This window comes from Thunnus maccoyii, chromosome 5, assembly GCF_910596095.1.
Source record: "Thunnus maccoyii chromosome 5, fThuMac1.1, whole genome shotgun sequence".
NCBI classification, from domain to species: domain Eukaryota; kingdom Metazoa; phylum Chordata; class Actinopteri; order Scombriformes; family Scombridae; genus Thunnus; species Thunnus maccoyii.
Window position 1 is genome coordinate 24,863,477 of NC_056537.1, and position 16,550 is coordinate 24,880,026.

The following is a 16,550-nucleotide window of genomic DNA, read 5'->3' on the forward strand; positions in this document are numbered from 1 at the left end:
CCAGCTTTTTTTTTTTTCTTTTTTTTTTTAAGAGTCTTGTTAGCAAATGTAAAGCCTAAATTGAATTTGGGGATATTTTTTTTTTCTATTTTGTTTGAAGTGGGAGATAACCAAGATGAAGCAAAGAGGGACAAAAAAAAAAAAAAAGTCTACCAAAACAATCCTTCGATTTACAGATGAGGCCAAGAAAAAAGCAACAGATGGAAGCTTTTGTGTACAATTGAGAAAAGACTCCATTGTTTGTTGTGGAATGAACACTGACACTGTGCAGTCGTGCTAACTTTCTTTTCCCACCAGTGAAATGTTCTGTCCATTAAGAACACGTCTGTATGATGCTTTTGTCTATTTGCGTCGCCTTTATTGTCTTTGTCCTTTTTTTAAATCATGGATTTGTCCTTTCTGGTGCCACTTGACCTATCTCTCATGCATCTGAAGCAGGTTTCAGTTTACTTAAAACAACAATATAATAATATGAAAGAAGCCAGAGTTGGTCCAGGAACAGTTTTTACTGTATGCAGAGCTTGAAGGCCTGACAACAAAATGTGAGCCACTCTTCCTTTTTTGTCGAAAAGTTTACTTCGTTGCCTACTTCTGGCTCATGAGATAGTGGAGCTCTCAGTCCTCCTCTTTAACACTTTTCCAACTAATAACCGGCCTCATACCATTTCTGCCTCCCCTCTCTGCTTCTCTTGCTCCCTCGCTCTCTCCCCCAGCGTGCTTTGCAGCACATGTCCTTGCCTCTGGAATTACAGGCCTGGTCTTGAATAGTAGGGTTGTTCCTCATCGGTCCCTCCAGCTCCTCTACTGGCTTAACCCTATCAAAGGCCTAGAAACCACACATCCTGTGAGGTGCTGTTTTTTGTGGCGGGGCGAGGGGAGGGGCGCAGCAAGGGGTGGTCAGTAACGAGAAGGAAAACACATGAGCAAAGGATGATGTTTTTTTTTCTTCGCCGTTTAGTGGATACAGAACAAATCAGGAAGGAATGGCTGATGTTTCCCATGTTGGTTTTTGCCCTTAATTCAGGGTAGCTGTGCACCCCTGTGATGTTAGTCGTAATGTACTCCACGCTGCAAGATTGAGGTTGGCTGTTGCTCTTTCTGTCTCTGGCACACACGTGCTGGTTGGCTGACTCCTGAAGGTGTCATCAATCACTGACCCAACCACAGAAAGAAATGAGTAGGAATCAAACAACATATCAGCGGAGATAAATCTCTTCCCACCCTACTGTTGGAAAGTAACCACATACACTTGTGTTTGACAATGATTTACTTTTCACTCACTCTACATTGACCGTTGTGGGCTTATAGATGAAATGTTCTCCATATGTTAACATTATGTTGTCAGGAATTGACCGTTTGCTAAACTCTGAGGTGAGCAGTGATTGTCCAATCATAGCACAGTGACCATAACTAAGCACAACTAGTTTGTCAAGCTTTGGATTTCTCTCTTCTTTAATGAAAGTGATGCTTGATGTCTGAAGAGTTTAGAGGGTGGTGTAATTTTTTTTTTTTTGCTTGTACTAAACCTAGAACACTGTACTATAATACTATGACTAACTATCTGCTCATGAACAATGCTGCTCCTCATCATCAGCTGGTGAGGATACTAACTTTTTGTCAGTAATGTGCAGCTTCAGCCTCAGTCTTAACAAATTACACCAGAAGTTATCTCAGGGCTCTTTTCATATAGAGCAGGTCTAGGCCTTTACTCTTTAGTTCACAGAGACCCAACATTCCCCCATTAGCGAGCGCCAGGCGGCAGCGACAAGGAAAAACTCCCTTAACGGGAAGAAACCTCGAGCAGAACCGGGCTCTAGGTGGGCGACCATCTGCCTCAACCGGCCGGGTCGAGAGAGGAAGTAATGATGGAGAGCGTGTCTGCGGGACAAACCTTGATTAAAGCACAAACCATTAGGAGCTTCCTCGTTACTTCACTGCTGTCTGGTGTTTGTGTTTTTGTTTGTGTTCTTAAAGCTGCTCCTGCATTAACATATTTTTGAAGTTCACAGTCTCCCTTCATCTACTGATCTTTTTTTTTTCTTGGAGTCATGAAAAGATGGATTAAGCTAATATTACTGGCCTTTTTTTTTTTTTTTTTGCTGGTATTTGTTTTCATTAAGACGAAAGATGAAACATTTGAACAAGAAAGGGAGAATGAAAAATAGCCCCCAGGTGTGTTTCCCCTTCCTCTTCTGCGGTTATATGTAGAATTCATCTAGGAGAGCCGTCCACTAAAATTACATTAAGGGCCTAAACCTTTCTGAAGAGTCTGAAGGGAGTCGTGGAGACAGGCTGTTTTTATGGAGAAGGTGTGTAGAATAAGGGAGACTCGGGGGGGCTTTAACAGAGACCTCAGTAACACTGGGACTGGTTTGTCCAATCTCCTGAGCCAGCAAGCCTTTCTAACCTGAATGATCAGAATACTCTGCACTTGAATGAAAACAAATACACTATGTTCTTAATCTCTTGTTCATCATATTTGCTTGCATTGTGCTTTTTCAGTGGACCTTCTGCCTTAAGCTCAGACAAAAGCCTGAACTTGAAACCCTGAATTGAGTTGAGTTGCTTGGCTTTGATTCTTGGGATGCAGTTTTCAGTAGGTCAAGGTTCAAGGGAAGTTGAGTGCACACACACAGACACAGACTCACACATAACTAAAAAAAAAAAAAAAAATCATGGTTAGGTCTGTATCCAGTTATTGTTGTGCAATTCATGGCAAAAAAATGGAGAGTCTGTTGGATCAAATTAAGAGTTTTGTTTATGATCCATGACTCTTTTTCTCTTATTGTTTGGTCGTGCGTTAGCTGGGTGGTCCGTCTCTGTCATTGACACCTCAGCTGTAGCTATGTACTGTCATCTCTTCCCCACTATACTTTCCTCTGGCCCAACGGTGCCATGGTGTCCCGTCTGCGGGAACATGTTGTCATCCGAGCTGGCAGCGGGTCCAGCTGGCTCTGGGCCACGGATCCTGGTCCCTGCCCAGCTCTTGTGTCTCCACGTTGCTGTGTGGGAAGACAGACAAAAGAGCAGGCCTTTAAAATAGAGGTGTGCATACTGTGAAGGAAGGCAGATGTACAAACACATCGGGTAAATAGACAGCTGGACAGAGAGACAGACAGATGGCGTAGGACAGCAGCTATGTAGATCGTCTGGATAGAGACAAACAGGTGGATGGACAATAGAGACAGGTAAGCAAACAGACAGTGTGGAGACAAATAGATATGCATACTTTTTTTTTTTTTTTTCAAGCAAAAATACCACACATTTCACTGTTTTCAGCTACTCAAATGTTAGCTACTTTTTTGTATCAGTGTAAAGTGAATATTTTGAGCATTTGGACTGTTTTTAAAAAGCATTTTCTGTATTTTATAGACTTTGCTTCATTAAAAAACCATAATGAATAGATAAAGCAATAATATAAATAATAATTGGTTGCTTTACTGTAAATTTGTGTGCACTGCTATCTCACTGAAGTCAGTAAATGCACTGATGACCTACAGACAGGAATAAGCATCAGTGTTGGAGAGCAGACCACAAGCACTCTGAGCTCCATCAGAGACTGCTGACAAAACATGACCTGAGACTAAACTGTCCAGTGTGCAGCAGAGGGAGACGGGTGGAGAGCAGAGGTCAGGACATACACACAGGAGATTCAGGAACTGAGGGCAAAGAAGGTGAAAGTGACAAAGCTGTCATATGGATCCGTCTCCCCCACTGGAAATGTCTCAGCCGTCTGTTCTGCACACCTGCAAAATGTAATGGACTCAAGCCCCACACAGGTGCACAGTCTGAAGTCTACCTGTTTGTGTTGAGGGTGCATGCAGGTGCGTAGGTGAGGAGTCTTATTGTGCAGCTATTCGTTTATATGCACTCTCTGTCTCTCTTTTCTCTCCTTCCCGCCTCCTTGGGGCCCACGAGGAGGGAATATATCCACAGTCTCTTAGAAACAAACCCTCCTTCAAACGCTTATCACCGCAGGCCACATAACTGCTCTGCCATTCTTAAGGTTCATCTTTCAGTGTTTGTATTATTCAGGTCCCTGCTAGCATGCTTCGGTTTCTATTTGGTTTCTGCGAGGGGAAGTAAATATTCCTATAGATGAAAGCTTGCGCGCCTCGGTTCCAGATGTTTCTGGTGTGGCACCCTTTTTAAATGGCATTTATCTCTTCAGCTGTCTGACCACAGAATTTTCATAGTATTGTTACCCCAAACAAACATCCCAACTGTAAGAGCTATAGGCTTGCCCAGCCAAGTCTTTTGCCTGAGGTTAGTTTTGTTGAGAATGAGAGGCTGTCTTGACATATGAGCTTTAGCCCCTTTATCTCTCCCATCACTAATATCCCCAAACAAAAGCACAAAGGCAGGCCATATGCAAGGCGAGGTGTCATTTTTCATTCGGAAAAGTTGAAAAAGTTTACATCCGAGCTGTTCATACTCTGCCCAGTATAGTTTTTCAAACTTCAGTGTATGGGCTAGCCTTTAAATTAAAACATGCTGAGGGCTTTTGCCCGGACTGGTTTTCAGTATACAGATTTTTTTTTTTTTATCCCTCTTTCTCTCTTCTTTCTTTCATACACAAGCTCCCACACTGGTCCCTTTAGGGCAGCAGACAGAGCAGCTGGGTATGGTGTAGAGATGAATGAGAAAAGTGGGTGAGGTCTGGCCAAGAGACTGAAAGAGATCAATGTATTTCGCACAAATTCCATTTTCTCTGATGTTGAGCCACACAGATGTAACCACTTCCCATCTTTAGAGTTGCGTGTCCACATTCTACCACTGCGTGAAGCGTTTAAGTGGAGGTGAGTCGATCATTTTATCCCCTGTTTTGTTAGGGATAGTCTGCTGAAAATCTATTTTTTGAGTATCAAATTCTCGCCCCGTATAGGCTTAAAATATGTCTGAAATGTGCTTGCTCCTTCGCAGAGGACAGCATCTGTAGTCAGCTTTGACTCACAGCAGCTACAAAAGAATTCCAACGGTGACCCAGAGTTACAGCAACAGAAAAGACCAAATGCCCATGGAAACTATTCAAACAACTTCTGAAGTATCAAAGCCTGATCACATCAGTCTTTGAATTGTTAACATTTTGTGGTTAAATCAATTCATTGCATTTGGATTGTTGCGATTAGTGGATTCGCTCAAGGGTGTGAAGTGAATTTATACTGATTTTTGGCAGCTTTGATGAACTTTGACATTGTGCCATTGACCAATAGCAAGCTGTCTTGACAGTGTTAACCTCTTAGGGAACAGAGGGCCAGAGATTCCAAAATGGAGAAAGCTATAATGGCTTATTAGCTTATTTTCTGCTCCGTAAAAGAGGAATGGTTTGCGTAAACTGTGTAAACTTATTGTTTCATGGGCTAACTAGCTTCCTAACAGACAATTGGCAAGCTTGCTACCCGAGATAACCTTTTCCCCCTTCATTAACTCTTTTTTTTTTTTTTTTTGTTGAAATGAAATGATGTAGAATCCAGAGAACAAAATGCCAAAAGGGAGTAAATGGCCCAGTACAGAGGAAAAAAAGAAAGATGCTCCGGAGACCAAGTGTGTCTGACTAGCTCTAGACCAGCTGGCTAGAGTGTTAGCGGTTTGGCAGCTAACAACAGTAGTTTACAAACTAGCCCAGTGAGTAGTCCCACATATTTCACAAAGACACATGGGTGATTTTTCACTGTGTTAATCCTTCTCTCTGCCTTTGATCTGCATACTCAGTATGCTCCTAATATCCTTGCATCGCCAATAATTCAATTAATACATTACCTCTGAGGAGGCCACAACACGATGACTAAACTATGAGTGTTTGGAATATACTTATCATGTAGGGCAGCCAAGTGAACCACAGGAGTGTTTTGAGAAGTTTTTATGGAAGTTTTAATAAGCTTTGACGGGACTCCATTGCAATCCCATCACTGCTATGAATCTAAGATGATACACCTGTCATCCTATACGAAACTACACATTTTCTTTGCATCACTTTTCAAGTCTACAGGGCTTATTTGACACCCAAAAGGTTGTAAGTGTAGTGTTCCTTTGAGAGGGTACACACATTAACATACATGTACAGTACCAGTCAAAACATTTGGACACACTTTCTCATTCAAGAAAATGGGAAGGTGTGAAGTTTTGACTGGCACTGTATATATCAACACACTCACACACAGAAGCAAACCCACCCACACACACACACACACACACACACACAAGCACAAGCACACATACAACCACACACATCTCGGCTGGACAGACTGGTGTCCAGATCAAACAGAATGTCTCGATGTTAACCAGCAGCTGAACAAACAGCCCTGCCTCTAAAGTGTGCTTACTTCTCCCAGCATTCAGCTCCTCGCTCTCTTATTTGGTTTGGATCAAAACGATGGTCCTCACAGGCCACCGTAATGTCAGTGGTGATTGATCTCCCTCCTGCTTGCTGTAGGCCTCTTGTCTGTAGGGGTGTTGCCTTAGCAACTGTGAATTTTTGGCTCATGTTATTTGGCAGAGTTGAATCTAATTGGCAGACATTATTACATTTCAGTTATTGAAATCACACATTTTAAATATTACCTCGTTAAACGGGACTGACACAGATTTAAGTGTTTATTTTGCCCGCTTAGAATCGTCTAGTCTCACATCTGTTTTTTGACTGTTGGAGTGTATTGTGTTTGAACAGTAAGCACGGTTAGCCGGCATGGCTGAGCTGTTTCTGAATCAGACTATAAAAACCAGAGAGCAGGAAGGAACCTGAGCTCTTTAGGTCTGCCGCCCACAATACTCCCAGGCCCAAGAGAAAACACAAGAAGTCAAATCACAGCCACTACTGCATTTCCTGTGTGTGCGTGTGTGTATGTGTGTATTGTAGTTGCTGAGAGAAGCAGCGGGTGTGTGTGTATAATCACAAATTTTTTTGGTTTACGTCTCTGTCCATGGGACCTGTTATGTTGTGTGGAGGGGGGTTGTTTGTGTCTGTGTCAGAGGAAATCTTAATTTATGTGACCCAGTTGCAGTTCATAGTGTTTTCTTCCTCAGCAGTATGGATGTGGCAGCAGTGACCAACAAACTAATTTGCCATTGTTGATATGTTGCTGCATATGTACTTCTTGTAAGCCACTTCACACAAGTAATGCCATACTCCTATTAGATCATGAAATATCCCAAAGGACATTGGTTCAGCTCACAGTGTTTGAAAGAAACAGGGGATTATGGGCCAGGCTCTTTTCCACCGTGATTTAACAGTCATTCTCTGGATCGCCGTAGTCTACAGTACTTCCATTGGAACACTCTCTGTGGTTTTGGAAGCTGCTAACATGTCAGTCAGATGTTGTAATGGGGCCCACATTGCCAGTTCTGTAATATTTTGAGATAAAATGCTTTAGCAAAGCTGGCAGTATGCTGTGTGTAGCTTGGCTGTGATCGGAGAGAATCTGCTCTGCTTTTTTTTTTTTTTTTTTTTGGCAAATCTATGTTTCTTCAGACATACCTGACTATTCCTCAGGTTGTAACTGTGTCCCTGACAGCTTTATTTTAACCTAAAATTGGATTTGTCGCCATTCCAGTGCTTTATATGTTTCATCACAGACTGAGACTGTATTAAACATGCTGGTAAATAAAAGGAGATAAGGACATTAGTAATATAATCTGAGTAGTGACGTAATCTCAGATGATAACCACACAGGAATCGGTGACACACTTCAGCGGTGAAGTCCAGATCAAGCAAAGGGGGTAGTAAGGTCCAGCAATGTCTCACATACCAAGCACATGATGAATTTCTTACTGGTCCCACCAACGTAATGAAGTCATTACAAGAATACCATGTGACTTAGCGGTAGTTAACAGCAGATTATTTTACAAGTACATTGTTTGTGACTTTCTGGGTCATGATTCACCGACCCTTATGAGTCAGGATGTCAAATGTAGAAACTTCTCCCATCTGGGAGACTCTTGAGGGTGCTACACCAGTCATGATGTGGGACATGTGACCAGTGGATGCAGTCTAGCCAAAGCTAGGGTTGGTGAGGTAATATTACACTGGTAGCCAACAGGCCACAGTTGGCTGTGGGTTTACCCCATTTTGTTTTAAGAGTTTTCAAAAAAAAAAAAAAAGATGAAAAATAGTTATGTTTAGGTATAAAATGGTTGAATGAAATAATGGACCTGGAATTGTTTTTGGTTTCACTTGAACTTACTGGTACAATTCAAGAGGGGTTTAGTATTCAGGACCAAAATACAGCCTGTTGTAACACACCACCTGAGGGAACAGTGTGACCATCTGTTGACAGTACACAATGGGCTTTCAGTGAATTCCTGGATACTTGTTTTTGTGCATTTTAGTAATAATACTCACAAGGAATTTTGCTGTGATGATTGGAGACTCTCACTGGCAACTTTCGAGGCCAGTTGTGTTATGCGCCCCTCTGATGTATCTGCTGAGGCTGATCACTTTGCTTTTTACAAATCAAGTTTGTACAGTTCAAGTAGCGTACGAAAAAGCCTATGTCTAATTCTGTCGGTCACATGACACCTTTCAGTCCCTCAAGTGTTTCCCCATCTGGTCCAGGTGTTGGTGATAAAATGCTCCACAGCAGCCCGGTGGAACAGGACTGGTGAGGAGTCAGTCACCTGGCAGACCTTTAGCTCACATCCATCTGCTTCTCCTTAACACTGTGGAAAGAAAGAAGGCAGAGAGCGCTTCAGGTGGAGAGTAGGATGGCCAAAAGGCCATCCAACCAATAGAGGTTTCTAGGGAATGAGCCATATCAGTTTTCAAACTGGGTAGGAATCGGTTGAACACTGTGACTACATGAATTGTGCTGGTAGCTTCTTTGGCACAGGTGTGTGCCATGTGTTGCCATGGGCTTACGTCCAACTTTATATTTCCCACATTCTTGATCTACTATCTTTCCTGCATCTCTCTGCTCTTTAATATCTAATGTGAACATGGCCTTATTCCATAGCTTGCATTGATTATTCAAAGCCAAACTATTCTTTTCAACTGATACAGTAATGTATTAATAACTAAGAGGGCATTCTTCACTGGCAGAAGTGCAAATGAGTGTATCGTCTGTTATTTGACAAGCAACTAGAAATGTGTAGAGACATTAGAAGGTAAACCAGCTCAAACAACAGATTCCTGGTTTCTGCAAGACTCAACATAAACACCAACTCACTACGTAGTGAGCCATGCTCAGTGGAAATTAGCAACGTAGTAGGCACATCTTTTACCAATCTAATTGCTGGAATGAACCATATGGTATACATTTATCAAAGAAGCATGAACATGACTGATAGCCCCGCTATAATTACGTATGGCAGTATAGCCTTGTTGGATTTTATGAATACTCAAAAAATGTCAAAAGAAGACGTACTGTAGATACTTGGCTCTTTCAGGCATGTGATCCCACTCCAGCTGTAATTGAAAGCTTGTGCTCTGTTAAAAACTTGATCAGCCATTTCGTAATTACCTTTGATCACATCTATTCTGTTTTGTATCCAACCTCCAGAAGAGGCACAGGCAACTTTGCCAGTCCCAAATCCTAGATCTAAGGCAGATGGTGCGGCCGGGCACCCTCGCATATTGTCCCTCCTCAAGCCTCAGCTGCTATTTCAGGTACTGCTGATGAGCCACTCTGCATGTGGCTTGGAAACGCAGCCTTGGGACTGATGTGGTACAGCATGTCCCAGATAGCTGTTGGTAGAGACTGTAATCAACTTGGAGAAACTGTAGAAACTTTTTGGAGAGTTTGTAATCTTTTATGGCAGAGGAATACATACAGTGCATTCAGCAAAAGTAACAGATACTTTTTTAGAGAGAGCGATTCATCACAAGGTTAATTGGGAGCATCAGGGGAGAGCATGTTACTGGGTTCCAGAGAGGGGGAAAAAAAAAAACGTATGTCTCTGGCCCTCTCACAGTGGGTGAGTTGTTTTCACTGAAGCCCAGTTTCTCTCTCTGCAGGTCAACATTGTGGGTCAGTACCCATCCTGCTTACAAGGCAGTTTCTTTGACAATGGAACAGGCCTATCTGGCAAATCAGAAGCCGTTCTGAACTGCAACTTTGGACATATTTGTTGCCATGAATGGGGTTATTGGAAGTATGTGATGTGGCCTCCAAAGGAGCAATTGGATAACATCCAGTTTAGAAACAAAAGGGCTTTGGTCCAAACTGATCACCACAAAGACCAAACAGCGCTCTTTCATTGTCCATATCGACACCATGTGCGTTCTGGGCCACATTGACTGAATGTTCATCAGTCAGCTGGATTTGTTGCTGACTGCTTTATAGGCCCTGTTTTAATTCTGCAAGCCACTCATGTCAACATGAACCCCAAAATGGTTATAAAAGCCTATGGAGCTTTGTTGGATTGATTGTTTGCTCGATAGATAGAGAGAGAGAGAGAGAGTGAGAGAGAGAGAGAGAAATGCAGTGACAGACTGTTTTTTCAGCAACATTACACCATTTCTTTCTGTATCCTGTAGCGTCATTTCTCAACACGGCGCACAGGTGCTCTCATCTCCTCTCAGCTCCCCAGTTTGAAAAGGATCACAGAGGGCTTTGATGTCCCCACCACACACTCTCCCCACACCCAAATCCCTCGGCACAGAGGCCACACGTGTTTACCATACAGATGACCTCAGAATGGCAGGAATGTACCATGTAATAGTAGAGGAACACTCGCAATGACACTAAGATGGATCTAACTTGAGGAAAAAATGTGGATTACAGTGGTTAGCGCGTTAAGTAAATTCAAGGTCCCATGTGTGAGTCTGTGTGGGTTGTGTTAGTTTTGTGAGAAAGCAGTCAGACAGCTGATGTTGCCTGCAGCAGGGGGTTCAAATGAAGCATCAGTGTGATCAAAGGGAGCTGTTTGGCTGTCCTTGAACACTACAGTAACTTAGTTATTCGTTTCAAATATTTGCAATTGGGTTTAGATAACTTTCTCTCTCTCTTACATATATATATGCCAGATCATAATCTGTGGTGATAATATAAGGCAGACAAACCTGAAAATGCTGTACATGAACACTTGCTGTATGTGAAAAGTTCAAGATCTACAATCTAATGTAAAAACAGTAAAAACTTTTCCATTATCCTCTTTTGGTAAACAAAAACCAAACCTCCACTGATGATCAGTTAAACTATTTTATAAGCTTTATAGTTCTTAGGCACCATAAAGCTTTACGTAAGAATCCCCTACTCTCGTACCCAATTTATTAAGGACATTTTGATCCTCAGATGACATATACTGCCATTCAAAATTAGCAGTCACAGAGGTGACAAAAGGTTGCCGTTTTTACATATGAAAGGGGTTTCGTAAAACACCACTTTTTTTGTCAAACACAAAAAACGGTTCAGTATAAAAGGAGAAAATAAACTGAGAAAATAAAGATCTGCCTTAGTGTGGACATGGCCAATTTTCTTGAGCTAAAAAGTGTGTTTGCAAAACATGTCCTATTTTGTGGAAGTGCTAGACCTGTAATTTTCTCTGACAGGTGGGTTGCCTTGCAGCATTAATTCCTCCATACTTCAACTTGGTGCTACAGCTTCAATTGCCAATGTTTGACTCAGAAAATGAATGATTTAATGAGTTTCCATGTGCAGTCATGAATGTAATTGTGTTAAATGATCCAGTACGCTCCTTTGTGTCAGTGCCATGGTAGCTTTGTTTTAATCCCCACATCCTTTGGAGATGGAAGCAATTGGAAGGTTTACCCATTTATCAAAAAGGCCTGGTGGACTTGCAGTCACATTTAAACACAACTACCTTCTTCATGCACACGGTCATCTATACATTTTACCAGTGACCTGAAGTTTTGAGTTCTTGGTTGAAGCCAAGCCTCTACTCCGCCGTTGATATCCCATCATCCAAGTTAACGATGCCCGTCGTTCACTGTGGTTGAGAGTGTAGCTGCCATGATAAGCATTCATTCAGATTTAGTTTTGCTGGAACGCCTCTCATGTGTCACGTCTGTTTACATCAAGTGGTTTATTTCCTGGTGAGTGCCAGAAAGGAAGTAGCTGCTCCTTTTAAAATGCAAGAAATAATAAACGGTTTCTAATAAAAAACCCCAACGTAAATGGTTAATTTATCAAGATTGTGAGAAGATTTAATGCTGATGAATGGAGGGGAAACTTGTGGTAATTTGATTACTGCATTAAGGACACGTGCCCGTACGAGCACACACATAAATGCAGCTCTCACCCCTCATTGACGGGAAGTTTTCTAATTGAGTCAGCAGTTGATTGGCCATTAAGTAGCTTGATGTACTGAGCTATTGATGGTTTCCTTTAAAGGCTCTCGGGGATCTTTCGGCTGTTTTTGCAAAGGCATTTGTTGCTGTCTTATTCTCTCATCAAATGCCTATCTGTGTTTCAGTCCACTTTACTTCCATATTAATGAGAGCATTCATTAGGCAGCAGGTTGGCCAGATTGAAACTCTTGGCTAGGATGGGTTTTCACTGTTGTTGTTTGCCTAGCTCCGGTTCAGTTTAGTCTCTAGTTCAAGTGATGTTGACTACAAAAGCTGAAGTTCTCATTGAAATAAACAAAAAGAATATTTCTTTTCAGCTGATTATGGGGTCAGAGGCAGGCAGACAATGACAAAATCAACTGCACATGAAAATGATTTTTTAATGTTGTAGTAACTACAATAAATTACAATTACAGACTGCTACACAAGATGGAAGCAGCATGTGTCTGTCGTTACACGGAGCTTGTAATCATCAAAGGAGGAAAAATAGTCTATTGGCTACAAAAACAGCCAAATTATTTGATGTGGTAAAGTTGCAAGTTGAACCTCCCTGCCTGAGACAGAAAGACACTCAACAGGACAGTTTCTAAACTATGACTAACCAAAAAAAAAAAAAAAAGAAAAATGATTTATTGTGACATTCTGAAAGCTGGTAATTGCAGCAGAGCCGCTATTCAGGAATGGCCTACATCTGAAACTGGGCAGAACGGCATAAGCTGCTATAAAGGGCAAAAAACTGGAGGGCTGTGCAACATAACATAATAAGATGGTTTAATGAATAACACTCGTTCATATGGGCTGGGATTTATTTAACCATATATTAATATGAAGTGCACATGACAGTGTTACAAATCAGTATTGTCCCAGTGAATGTACTGCATGAACTTTTTTTGTTCAGTACAATATTGGACGAGTACAGTAATATGATCTCATTTAAAAGAACCCGGTGTATCTTATGGTGAGGACACTGCACTGTCACGATGTTCCCATATTCCAGGAATACTGTGTCTCACAGCTAAACAAAAGAGTTGATGATAAACAATGACTCATACTCCTTTTATGGACTCAAAAATCAGCACGCAAGTAACATAACCAGATCAGAAATGGGTGATTTGTTTCTTGATTTAATTTTCTCAAATCCCACTACACATATTTAAAGCTGCTCTCAAGGAATGGCCATACTCTCATATATTGGTAGGTGTTTACTTTATAATCACCACATCAACTGTAAGTAGGGAAAATATCATGCATGTTAAACTTTGCCCTGAAAAAATGGTCCTTGTTCAGTGCCGCTGACCGTATTATTTATTTTCCATATGTTACCAGAAACAGCCACTAAGACCATACAAGCTGTTACCTTTTATAATAGCACCTTGTCCCGTGAGTTGTACAAATCATTTGTGAAGGCATGTTGCAGCTTTAGTGTTTTCTGCCTTTTTAAGATGAGGAATCACTCTCTGCCCCTCTCTGTTGTCTGTGTGGTTCTAAATCACCTCATTAATCTGTTTCCTCTGCTGAAGATGTCTGGCCCAGGCTACCTTCCATTAGAAGAAATCCATTATACATGGCCCTGGCCAGGCAGGACACAGAGAGGGAACAATTTGTATGTGTGTGTGTGTGCGTGCATGTATGTGTGTTAGATCTTAGTTGTCCTGTTGAGGATGTAAATTTAAATGAGGGGGCACTCTTGACAGGCGTGATTCCTCAGAAAAGACCTCAGAGGGTAATTTACCTGCAAATACAACTTGTTTAAGTGAGGCCAGCCCCTCTGCTTTTTTGGGACTTGGGTTTTCAGTTACAAGCACTGATGAGGGTGTGTGTGTGTGTGTGTGTATGTGTGTGTAGCCCGCTCTACACTGTAACTCCGGGTGTGATGGGAATCAGGTTCCATTCATCCTGGAGTTATTTTCAGCTTTAATGAAACACCTGAGACCACTGTGGCCAACCTCACATCCCTACAAGCATTCCAAAGAGCCATAACTAAGGGATAATAAGCTGCATTCAGTTGTTTTCTACTACTGTAGTGTACATGTGCTGTCCTTTTTTGCACATCAGTATATTTTAGATGAATGATGTTTTCCTGCTGATTTGTAGATCCGAGTTGTGCAACTAACAACTAAGCCTGAATGATTCAGTGTTTGACTCATTCAAGATTTGAAAGAATGATTGATTTTGTGCCTAGCCTATGGATTTACAAGACAAACAACAACCAGGACGGCCCTATGTCAAATCATAATGTACCAGTTCCCCAATTTCAAAAAGAGAACATTTAAAACAAATGACAATTTCTATAAATCTCCACATTAAAGAGCCAACTTCAACATATTACCTTCAGCTAACCAAAGCAAATACAGATTCTTTATGGGATTTTTTTTTCAAACAGATGATTAAAATAAGTGTAATTTTCAAATTGCAAGAGCTGTGATTTTAATTTGGGGTAATGTATTAAAATTGTAAGAGGTGAAAATCAGCAACTCTTGATTTTGCCAGTTGAATGATAAATGGTATTATCATGTTATCGCTCATCTGTAGCCAATTAACTCCTTGCCCTTGTCTGCTCATCTTACTGTTTGCACCCAGTGTCTTAACTATGCTGATCAAAGATGATTTTCTCCAATAAATAACACCTGAAATGACTACATCATATCTACATTTGTACATCATATTTTCTACCACATTAAGAATCTCTTGATTTATCATCAGAAGATACAAACTGTATTTCTGGCCCTTCACGTTCTGCCTCCATCCTGACCTGTGTGTTTGTTTTCTTCCTGTGTTTTCTCAGAGATCCGGGCCCAGTTGGTGGAGCAGCAGAAATGTCTGGACCAGCAGACAGAGATGAGGGTCCAGCTGCTGCAGGATCTGCAGGACTTCTTCAGGAAAAAGGCAGAGATTGAGATGGAATACTCCAGAAACCTGGAGAAACTGGCCGAGCGCTTCATGGCAAAGACTCGCAGCACCAAGGATCACCAGCAGTACAAGTGAGGAGTTTGTTTATGATGTTATGTGGGTTCATTTTTGGGCCTGGGAATACTAATAGTCTGCTGGTCTAAAAAAAAACAAAAAAAAAAACAACACATTTGATTTTAGGCAGACATATGGAGCTCATTTTCACTGTAATGTTGATAGGATCACTAAGGTCTAATATGATTCTTGTGCTGATGAGCTATATCAATCTTCATTTCATATTCAAAGTCAGTCAGATGAAGACAGAAAAGCAGCTCAGTGACATCTTATTTTCATTGCCGTCTCATGTCTTCATCACAGAAATCACCCTTTCTGAAGCTCTGCTGCCAGGATGCTCTCTTTTCTTACAGTGATGTTTACCTGTCTAGCGCAGGAAATTCATCTTTACAAGTTAATTCCTTGCTATGATTTTAATTCTTCTAAGATGCAAATTTTTCCGCTTTCACAACAAATGAAACTGGATTGGTACAAAAAAAGAATACGGCATAAAATTGAACATTTTCTCAAACTGATAAGAGGAAACTGCTGCCTTTGTCATCCCTTCCTTTCTCAATCTATCTCTTCTTTCTCTCTTCCTCCCCTAACCTCTCTCTCTCTCTCTCTCTTTCTCTTGACACAGTTCAGTGTGCTGTAGTTTTTGACCTTATTAAACTGTAGGACTCTACTCATGGAAAAAGCAGACATTAGCATATTGTTTGAACTTGTGGTGGGAACAAAAATAAAACGTATGTTTGTCCTCGCCGTCTGCAAATAGACCCTGCTCTCTGTATGAAACTCCAATGGCTCTAGCAGCTGTGTGTGCCCATGTGAGTAACTGGTGAGGGGACTCTGGTATGGCGCTCTGTGGTTTTCATCGCGTGATGTACAGTCTGGTCACTTGATTCACAGGGCAAACATTTGGCAAGTACCTAGGAGCGTATTTCTTAAGTAAATACAAGACGTCTGAATAACATTAAAAACCTTCCTGTGGGTTTTAAATCGCGAGGTCTATATTTTTGTATTCACATAAACAACACACATACAGTAAGGCTTCTGTGTTCCCCACATTCTCTCGGCTGTTTTCTTTGGACAGATTTGTCTATGGTGCGTAAAAAGATGCATTTTCATTCCCGTCCGTAGCCTTTAGCCAGCATTCAAATGACAGGTCAGCTTGGCAGAGAAGCAAAATGCTAAAGTAGCATTAAAATGAGGGGCTAAATCTCTGGGTAATTAGTCTAGACAAGCTGCATTCAAAAGGGGGCCAGCGCTGTGACTGTCAGTGAAGCGGCATTTCTGAATCCGGTTTACATAACTGATGGTGAGACAAGTTGACAAGACATCATTCTTGTAGTTAAAGCTG

General features: G+C 41.4%; 1 protein-coding gene across 5 annotated transcripts in view; it reads left to right on the forward strand.

Annotated features, from left to right (window-relative positions):
* srgap1a (SLIT-ROBO Rho GTPase activating protein 1a) overlaps nucleotides 1-16,550 on the forward strand; it is an 85,098-nt gene that overhangs the window by 16,768 nt on the left and 51,780 nt on the right. For all 5 annotated transcript variants that reach the window (XM_042412373.1, XM_042412374.1, XM_042412371.1 and 2 more), the window contains exon 2: nucleotides 15,030-15,225. In XM_042412373.1, the coding sequence (XP_042268307.1) occupies nucleotides 15,030-15,225 (196 nt within the window). The remainder of the gene's footprint in view (nucleotides 1-15,029; nucleotides 15,226-16,550) is intronic.